At 37.8% G+C, this 10,465-nt stretch overlaps 2 protein-coding genes across 2 annotated transcripts; both read right to left on the bottom strand.

Moving 5' to 3' along the window:
- Nucleotides 1-688: 688 nt before the first annotated feature.
- On the bottom strand, nt 689-2,974 carry LOC122980930 (odorant receptor 131-2-like). The gene is made up of 2 exons (XM_044349387.1): nt 2,587-2,974; nt 689-1,601 (listed from the first exon to the last, which is right to left on the bottom strand). The coding sequence occupies exons 1-2, from the start codon at nt 2,791-2,793 to the stop codon at nt 834-836; spliced, it is 975 nt and encodes a 324-aa protein (XP_044205322.1). The 5' UTR covers nt 2,794-2,974; the 3' UTR covers nt 689-833.
- Nucleotides 2,975-6,160: 3,186 nt separating this feature from the next.
- On the bottom strand, nt 6,161-10,239 carry LOC122980934 (odorant receptor 131-2-like). Its single transcript, XM_044349390.1, has 2 exons — nt 8,733-10,239; nt 6,161-7,171 (listed from the first exon to the last, which is right to left on the bottom strand). Exons 1-2 carry the CDS (start codon nt 8,910-8,912, stop codon nt 6,404-6,406), a joined length of 948 nt encoding a protein of 315 aa, XP_044205325.1. The 5' UTR covers nt 8,913-10,239; the 3' UTR covers nt 6,161-6,403.
- Nucleotides 10,240-10,465: the final 226 nt, after the last annotated feature.

The following is a 10,465-nucleotide window of genomic DNA, read 5'->3' as shown; positions in this document are numbered from 1 at the left end:
TTGCAGCCAAATGTGAAGTGGTCGGGATGAGAGTCAGCACCTCCAAATGCTGCTCCCTCTGGGTTGGGAGTGAGTTGGCCCCAAGTGAAGGAGTTCATTTATCTCAGGGTCTTGTTCACAAGTGAAGGTAAGATGGAGTGCGAGGTTGACAGGCGGATTGGTGCAACATCAGCAGTAATGGAGGAATTGTACCTGACCATTGTGGTGAAGAAAGAGCTGAGCCAGAAGGCAAAACTCTCAATTTACCAGTCGGTCTATGTCCCAACCCTTACCTTTGGTCACAAGCTTTGGGTAGTGACTGAAAGAATGAGATCACAGACATAAGTGGCCAAAATGAGTTTCCTTTGGAGGGTGTCTGCCTTAGAGATGGGGTGAGAAGCTTGGAGTAGAGCCACTGCTCCTTCACATCAAAAGGAGCCAGCCGAGGTGGTTTGGGCACCTGGTTGGAATGGCTCCTGGACTCCTTCCTCTGGAGGTGTTCCAGGAATGTCTGACTGGTAGAGACCCCAGGGAAGAACCCTGGAGGAATTACATATCTCTTCTGGCCTGGGCATACTGTGGGATCCCCCAGGAGGAAGGATGTCTGGGTTTCTTTGTTCAGTCTGATGCCACTGGAACCCGGTCCCAGAGCGGATGGATGGATGGATTTACAAAAATGTATAACAGCGTGTATGGCGTGTGTGTCTGGCTGAACTTTAGACTCTCACACTCAAGAGTGTGATGGAAAGAAGTGCACAGGCTAAGTTGTATGGACTGAGGAGTGTGCTAAGGAAATCTTGTAGATAACTAAAGGTTTACCTTGAGAGACTCATTTATACTCTATGAATGGTTGCTTATGGTTTGCTGACTTTACACAATAGATGCCTTCTCAGGTACTTCCTGAAAGTATTGTCTCGTATGCCATATATGATTGGACTAATGAATCGTGGCAGGATCTGTACTATAATGTAGATAGCAAAGAGGGAGTCTGCATAATTCTTAGGGAACCATCGCTGCAGAGCATCTTTCAACAGAGCTGTTGCATATGAAGACATACACAGCAGCAGCTGAAACCCATGGAGGAGGATAGTGTTCCTGGCTTTCTTTGCATCTTTGTTAGCTGTCTTTGCAGTGAACAGGATCTTAAAGTAAGTGTAAAAGATGGTGATCCAGACTATAACTAGAAATGTTATATATGTGATGTCCCTCTTCTTAACAAGGAGAGGATGTGGAAAGGCATTTTTTCTGAGGCAGAAGACTCGAGAATGAAAGAAGTCCAGCGGCTCTGTGGCTAAGGTGATGAAGAGATCAGGAATACCAGAGATGATGCTTGTCGTCCAGATTAAACCAATCAGCATTAACGTTCTCTTGACGGTACAGATTTGTGTGTGGCGAAGAGGAAGACAGATGGCGATATAGCACTCCACTGCCATGCAGGCCAGGTTCAGAGGAGTGTTTTCAGTGGTGAAAATAAGAAACAGGACGTAGATGCAGCAGACGGAGACATTTATTTTGTAGAGGGTGTAGCTGATGATGAACAGGATAACGGTCAAGGTCACTACGATCATGTCGTTGACCACCAGGTGAATAAAAAGGATATACCGGGGATTCATGTAGAAGATCTAGATGTTGGGAAAGAAAAGTAAAGGCAAAGGGAGAAAAGCTTTGAAAACATTTGCAAATTCTGGGAGTCTGAGGATTTTGAGCTTGAAAAAGGGATTTCATATGCTCAAGAGTTAAATGAGAGACCTCTCAGTATCTGCTAGTTGTCATTTTCATTCATCAGCTACCCCCCTTAGCTATCTGCTGAATATCTTACTTTCATTTCAATGAGATTTTCATGTAAATACTTATTAATGGTGCAGCAAACTTTTTTCCTTCAGCTAAGCTCCTAGCCTGGTACCAGGCCTCTGAGTCACCACCCACATCTCTGATTTATGCAGTGGCTCATACAGATCTGGTGTTGTGCTTATTGATGGCTGTTTTTGCTGGATTGATAAACAGTCAACCAATCAGAACTTTGTAGGTGGGATTAAGAATGGAGACCTTGTCTTCCTGCTACCTGTTACTGACCTCACTGGCCACAATAATGTCACAAGCATGGATGAGATTGATGCAGCTGTATGGTTACTCGACTTGCAGAATTCTAAAATTCTTAAAATGTTTTCCATTGTTATGCAAAGTGTTAAGTTGACTTCTCCTAACAATCTCTTCCCCTTGCTTCTTTCCCATGGAAAATGACATCTGCAGGATGGGTGCGTCACTTGCTCCCGATCGGCTAGACTAAACAAAAAAATCTACTCTCCAGCTCCCCAACAAGAAGTCATGATGTCATGCTTAATGAAAAAGGTGAAAGTTCATTCATTCATTTATGTTCACATTAGGATTTTAGAACGAACTAAACCCAAACAAAACCCCAAAATCTAAACTCCAAGCTAACCCAAACTCCCGTTTTAAGAACCTCCCTTTGTAAGCCAGTGGGTGACTTAAAAGAACACAATTCCATAATCATCTGATAATTTCTTTGGTAAAATCATTATTAGTGGTTACATGTCATTGATGTAAATTCATTTTTAGTGTTTACACGTCATTAAAGGAATACCTGACCTCGTGTTTGCGAAAGGTGTGAATGAGGCTGGCATTGATGTAGTTGATGGAGATCCCGAGAACCACAACAATTACATTCTTGGTCACAGCTTTAGTGAAGGAGTCTCGATACTGTAAAACAACTGACACATTGGCAGCTGACACGTTCATCTCTTGAAAGCTAAAGTTTAAAAAAAGAAAGAAAAAATGGATATTATTCAGTTTCATGTAAATATTTACAGCAAATACAGTATATACTCCAAGAAATAACCTTATCGGCCTGAATATTTATTTATTTCAGAATTTAATTAGAGGATGAACCCCTTGAGATGCACCATCTTGTTTTTGAAGGGGTCCTCAGGCACAAAACATAAAAATGACAACATTTAAACAAAACAAACTACATTAACAATAATAATGATAATAAATTAAATAATACAATAGCACAAAAACAATCAACACAGTAAAATCAACATGGACATACACATAAGGGCTCTCCCACCATCCCAAACCCCACCTGCTACATCTGTTACACGAGTCATCTGTACAAAGAATGAACAAGAAATAAAATAAATGAATAGATCAAATAATATTATGTCAAAGTACAGAGTCTACTTATAAACTAAGATAAGGGTACATACAATCAAAAACAAGAAGGAGTAAATTTAAGGTAAACAAGCAAAGAAGTCTTGAGGTCATGGAAAGAAGTAATCGATCAGAGTGAGTTAGGCAAATTACTCCAATCTGATGGTGCTTTAAACTTAATATGCTAATAATATAGCTTTATATAAGTTAACAGTGATATTAAGAGGACCCCCCTCTTACACACCCATTCATGGATAATTTTCCAAACATCAGAAACACTTTGACCAAAAGAAGGTAGACATTTTCTGGCACTTTTTAGATATATTGTCAAATTTAAAGTAAAGTGCAATTCACTCACAATGGTGCATGAGAGAGAGACTGAGAGGACAATCTCACAATCAATATGTATTGTAATAAATGATCATAAATTATAAATATCACATTGAGCAGGTTAAGCAACTTTAAAAATAATAATTATGTTACATATGAACACTAATGAAACAGAAACATATTTGAATAGTTAGGGCCAGCCGTTAAATAAATCAGAAACATAATAACATTTTAGATTTTGCTATTTAAACTGATTGGTAATTTTGCATGAGTGCTTCATAATCTAATATCAGAAGCTTAGAGAATCGGCTTACATAGAGGTTGATCCCCCCTAGTTTGACTAAAGGTGACTTAAATGTTTTAGGGATAATCCTGCATAAAGCCACTCAGTAACAACAACAGGATAAAGAAGTACTCATCTCAACCAGAAGATGAGAGCATCAACTTCAAAAGTAAAACTCAATATATTACTCTTGTTATTGAACTGAATGCATTTAAAATTAAACGATTAAAGTGTGATAATGAAGGAACAACAAAGGGTGCCCTCATGTGATAATCTTCAGTGTAGTTTCACAGTCTGTATCCTTTCCAGACCTTTATAAAACTGTCAAGATAAGGCTAAGAATTGCAAAATGAAGTATACAGTAGCTCTTTCAAAACCACCCGTTTTTATCAGTCACTTTTGTTGGATTAACCTGTGTCACATCTTTCAAAACATTCATGTTTCAATTTGAAACAAATTTCTTATTTCATGACAGATTTACTCCAGTGACAAAATATAAGTGGAGTCAGAACACAATTCAAAGCTATTATGTACTGTCCAGCAGGCGGTACTTACCTTTGTTTAGATCAGCAGGACACCAACAATATGGCCCCAGGAAATATCTGACTTTATATGTGGCATGTTCACATGTCAGTAGTATATGTGTGTGTTTGTGTGTGTGTGTTTGTGTTTGTGTTTGTGTTTGTGTGTGTGTGTGTGTGTGTGTGTGTGTGTGTGTGTGTGTGTGTGTGTGTGTGTGTGTGTGTGTCCAAACAAAGGGGACATAGTTTTATAATTGAGTTGTAAAGGGCAACATAAAAACTTGAATTCATTCATTCATAAATACCAAATTAGCCGACAATTTAAGTAATATTTCAACACACAACAAGAACATTTACAAATGAAGTACTTTCATAGCTCTGTGGTGAAGTGTGTTGTTTCTCGAGGATACTTTGGGAGCTGACTTGTGTGAACTTTGGGTGGTGAAGTATCCCAGAATGAAATTCACACCAACTAGTGGTGTGAATTGGTGTGGATTTTGAGCCTAGCTAAAAGCTGTTATAATTTTTGTCCTAGGGTTGCTATTATGCTACTTTATTAAGTTTTGATATTTATTCAGGCAAGAATATAACAATTTAGATTTCCAAAATGTGGTATGTTGATCCAGATAATTGATGCCTCAGTTTTGATATATGATATAATTTTTTTTGGAAGATACATTTTGGTCTTAATGATGACATTTTTTAATTGTAGCTGCCACATTAGTATGACTGAGGGTGAAGTTAAGCACTGCCTCTATGGACTTATATGTACATATATCACCACATTTCAATAAAAATCCAAAATAAATTATATAAATAAATTAAAAAGCATAGAGGCAGTGTAGTCTATATTACATTTCATTTTATTTTTCTAATATAACAGATTGGATCTTTAATAAACATTGCAGATTGGGTAACATAATTTGACTACATATCACTGTCAATTAGATTATTTTTTCTTCAGAAAAGTGTTTTAGTGGACCTTTGATTTGGAATGATCATATCACAGTACAGTAAGGTACATTTGTATTTAAGTGTAATCTCCAGAGCCAAGCTGACTGAGGGGTGACGGCAAGAATGCTGCTGTTTCAATTGCAAGTGATCTCAGTGCGTCCTCCCATTCTGTTGAACTTGTCAGTTGAACTTGCCAAATGTAACTCTCATGCAGCTGTGTGCACAGAGCCCAGACCACCTCTGAATGTGATTGGATCTCAATGCATCCTCAATGCATCTTGGGTGCGTTCACACCTGTACTTAGAGCTGTCCACTTGTGATTGGATCACCCGAGACGGATGTTAATGCCAGGTGTAAACAGGGCCTATGTTAAGAAAAAGTAAAGATGTTAGTGTACTTCAGATATTTTAGCCAAAACAAGAGTCAGATGCACCAACTGCCAAAGTTTGAGCCACATCATCTAACGTTGTGTGTGTGTGTGTGTGTGTGTGTGTGTGTGTGTGTGTGTGTGTGTGTGTGTGTGTGTGTGTGTGTGTGTGTGTGTGTGCCAACATTTTATTCTAGCGACTGGGTTGTTTTGGTTTAAAAGGTTCGGAAGCAGTTTTCTGTTGCTTGTTGACTGTCCTTCATATGAGCTAGAGTCATTGAAAAAAAGCGCTCTGACAGGAAACACTCTACCATTTTGTATTTCTTCACAATTTGAAGTAATAAAAAGAAGGATAAAAGCTTGTGATTAAATGTTAAGTAATGTAGCGGTTATAGTTAAAAAATGAATAACAAATGAGAAAAAACAATCCAGCATCTGTGCTGCTGAGTCCTGACTGACAGAAAAAAACATGGTGCAGGCAGGAAAGATATTCCAATTGAAATACATTAGTTTGAAAGTCGTTCTGAGTGTCACGAAAAAAAATTGTGTCAATGATCAACCGTATGAATAGATGCCTTCTGAACCTACTAGCAGGTGTAGCAGGCCCCTTCTAACCCATATCTATGAGTGATAACCACTGATAACGCCCATTCAATCAAATGATAACATTCGAAGTGGGTGTTGAGAAAGGCCCATTGTTCAACAGAGTAAAGACAAGGAACTCAAAGAGTAAGTATTAGGACCTGTCTCCATGTAAAGCTTTTGGAAGTTTCCTTGTTATAGTCGGCGAATTAATGCTTATTGTGGGCCAGTTTTACACAACAGATACCTTTTCAGGTATTTTCTGAAGGTCTTGTCTCGTATGCCATAGATAATTGGACTAATGGATCGAGGAAGGATCTGCACTATAATATAACAAGCGAACAGGGAGTCTGGATAGTTCTTTGGAAACCACTGCTGCAGAGCATGTTTTAACATGGGTTCTGCATATGTTGCCATACACAACAGCACCTGAAAACCATGGAGGAGGATAGTATTTCTAGCTTTTTTAGCATCTTTGCTGGCTGTTCTTGCAGTGAACAGGATCTTGAAGTAAGTATAAAAGATAACAAACCAAACTATAACCAGGTACATAATGTAGGTAACATCCCTCTTCTTGATAATGTGGGGATTTCGAAAGGCAGTTTCCCTGAGACAGAATACTCGAGAATGAAAGAAGTCCAGCTGCTCCATCGCTAAGGTTATGAAGAGATCAGGAAGAACAGACAACATGCTTGTAATCCAGATTAGACCAATCAGCATTGACGTTCTCTTGACAGTACAGATTTGTATGTGGTGAAGGGGGAGGCAGATGGCGATGTAGCACTCCACCGCCATGCAGGCCAAGTTCAGAGGAGTGTTTTCAGTGGTGAAAAGAGCAAGCAGGATGAAGACGCAGCAGACGGAGACATTTATTTTGTAGAGGGTGTAGCTGATGATGAACAGGATGACAGTCAGTGTCACTTGGATCATGTCGTTGATCACCAGATGAAAAAACAGGATGTACCGAGGATTCATGTAGAAGATCTGATGGGTGGGAAGAAAAGAACATGGGAGGGAAGTAAATGTTTGTTCTACATTAATCGACCCTCACAGAATAATTACTGTAGAACAGCATTATACAGACATGTGACAAATTAAAGGTAAAACCAACATAAAGTCTCTTAGTAAGGTGTTGAGCCACCATGCGCCACTAGAACAGCTTCAATGCACCTTAGCAAAAGATATTCCTTCATTTGGTGTTTTGATGATGGTGGTGGAGAGCACTGTCTAACACCTCATTCCAAAATCTCCCACAGATGTTCGGTGGTGTCTTTCCCATTGATCTAAATGCAGATGTCACTTCAGTCACCTCGATATTTTCCTTTTGCCATCTTGATACAAAATCAGAACCAACTTGTCCTACTCAGCATTTCTTTTACACGCCACAGAGTATGATTGGATGTTAATTGCTTAATTGTACCATGCAGTGCAACTGTGTGGAAGCATCTGCGTTCTTTATGTTTCTCTACTCATTTGTTCCCGCTTTTCCTTTAGTTTGTCTCCGTCTGTATATAAATAGCAATATTTTGAATCACTCCTGCTCATGTTCTCATTAGCAAATATTGACTTGGTTGGTTACATCAACATCATCTTTGTGCCAGTTCTTACAATTGCTGTCAAATCATTGTCAAGTATAGATAGTTTCATATTTGACACAGATGAGGGTTGGGCAAAATGACAATATGTATCGAGAGGCAATAAAAATTTTAATACTGTCTCTACTGTGTCAGGATTTTTTGCATCAATGTAATGAAAAAAAAAAACATGTTTCCATCATTTTGTTTAAATCTATGAATAAGATTTTCAATTAAATTTGCAGAAAGTCAACTATATGAAGTTATATATTGTTTTTATTTAAATTATATATACCATAGTGCGCAATTAACAATATTGCACAACATAACTACAGATCTAGATACTAGATTTTTTAGACATATACCAATATTAATATCAGATTTTAAATAATAATGACCGAGATATGTGGAGACATTGAAAAACCTACTTCTTCACTCCGACACTGTTTCATAAGAGTACATGTGATAAGCTAATATCAGCTGATACAATTTATCATCCAGGCTCTAACATTAACATGGATCCAGGATTGCACAAATAATTTAAATACTGAAAAGCTGTTGTTGTCTCTGTTGAACATAACTCAACACAGTAAATGCAACAGAATTAATAAATCAATCAATGCAACACTGTAGACTACATAATACTAAATCAGTATTTAGTCAATAGTTACAACACCCATGTTGCTGATTTGCTTTCACATTCTGTACACTGCAGGCTGATCTTAACATTTTCCTGTTCACTTTGTTTAAATTCATCCTCAAATGTAATGTTTCTGTGTTACTGAAGAGTAACACATAGGGCTGCTGATAACTGCAATAATTTATCTTTATTTCTCTGTGGTTTTAGAGACAGACCTTGAATGTGTGACGCCACAGATTCTAGAGCTACTGCTTATTTATATATTGATTTCTGATATATTTCTTAAGTAAATGTATCATTAGTGGTTGCATGTCAATAATGAATGTTGTACCTGGTTTTTGCGAAAGGTTTGAATGAGGCTTGCATTGATGTAGTTGATGGAGATCCCAAGAACCACAACAATAACATTCTTGGTCACAGCTTTGGTGAAGGAGTCTCGATACTCTATAACCACAGTCACATTAGGAGATGACTCATTCATCTCTTGAAGGTCTAACAAAGGAGAAAACATGATAGTAAATATCGACAATACAGGGCATTATCTCATACTGGGGTCAATAAAATAAGTCCCTGTCTTATGTTATTGACTCCAGTATGAGACAATGTCCTGTTTTGTAACAATGACACATCATACAATGTTAATAGAAAAGTTGGATGTCATCAATTAAATAATTAAGTATTGTACAATAAAAAAGTGAATTGTTAAAATATACTTGTTCATCATTATTACGTTCTACTAAAGCTTCATTTCACATTGAAGACTGAGATATACACTATCTATGGATCATAACAATTTACACAGTTCTTTTTAGAAATAATCTAAAGTCTGTATTCATAATAAAAAATATTCTTATTCAAAACCTCCCTCAGTTATTTTTTTACAATGTACCCAATCATCTGAAACAACTATAGGCACTGTTGGACATTTCTGTTAAAAACTGTGAACATTCATTCCTTTAAAGGCCAACAGTAAAAAAGAAGTGCTCACCCCAGGCTCAGGATCAGGACATACACGTGAAAGATAAAAATCAACGAATTGTTGAATGGAAGTGAATGCATTTAAAATCAAGCAATTAGCATGCAGGATCACAAAGAGCTTAATTTAATAATTTAAAATTATAGTATATATATCTACTTTTGAAAAGAAGCATTTGTAGCATTTGTATATTGACATCAATCATGTTTGTAAGATTAGTGTCATGTTTTGTCAAATTGTTTAGAAGTTTTTGACCAAACTTATATCTTCTTATGGGTTCATCCAAATCATGTTTAGCAAGAATTCAAAGTTTAAAATGTCCTGCAACAGAAAAAGAATCACATTAAACATTTACTGAGAAAACACACAAGTGAAAAATACACAAACAGGCCTGCATGAGCATATATTATACATTGTTTTCACTGCATTTTGTATTGTGACACTGACAACATGGAACCAACCAACCTGGTTCCAACATGTTTATAGATGGTGTATGTATGAGTTGTGTCACAATACAGGACCTTTATATGTGGTTTGGTTCTGGAGTGCAGCTGTGTGTGGGCCTAGGTGGGCCACCCAATCAGAGGGCTTCCTTTTTAGCTGGATCATCCAGTTAATAGAAGTCAATGAGTATTGTTTCAATTATCTGAGTACATGACCAATAAAATAAAGCAATTCTTGCTTCTTGTTAACCATGATGATGTTGATAGGTCAGAGTTTTTGAGTGGCAGCACATTTTGCAAATGCCAGATTGTGAGCAGCGAGCAGCTCCCCCTCTTTCACTCCGTGTACAGAGGAACAATCAATCAATCACTCAATCAATCAATTTTTATTTATATAGCGCCAAATCACAACAAAAAGTCATCTCTGGGCACTTTTAACATAGAGCAGGTCTAGACCTTACTCTTTAATTTACAGAGACCCAACAATTCCCCCATGAGCAAGCACTTGGCGACAGCAGAAAGGAAAAACTCCCCTTTAACGGGAAGAAACCTCAAGCAGAACCTGGCTCTTGGTGGGCGGCCATCTGCTTTGATCAGTTGGGTTGAGAGAGAGAAAGAAAGAGGGGGGAGGGAGAGGGGGAGGGG

This window comes from Thunnus albacares, chromosome 4 (assembly GCF_914725855.1).
Source record: "Thunnus albacares chromosome 4, fThuAlb1.1, whole genome shotgun sequence".
NCBI classification, from domain to species: Eukaryota; Metazoa; Chordata; class Actinopteri; order Scombriformes; family Scombridae; genus Thunnus; species Thunnus albacares.
The sequence above is the reverse complement of the archived record's forward strand: the minus strand, read 5'-3'. Positions and strand labels throughout refer to the sequence as shown.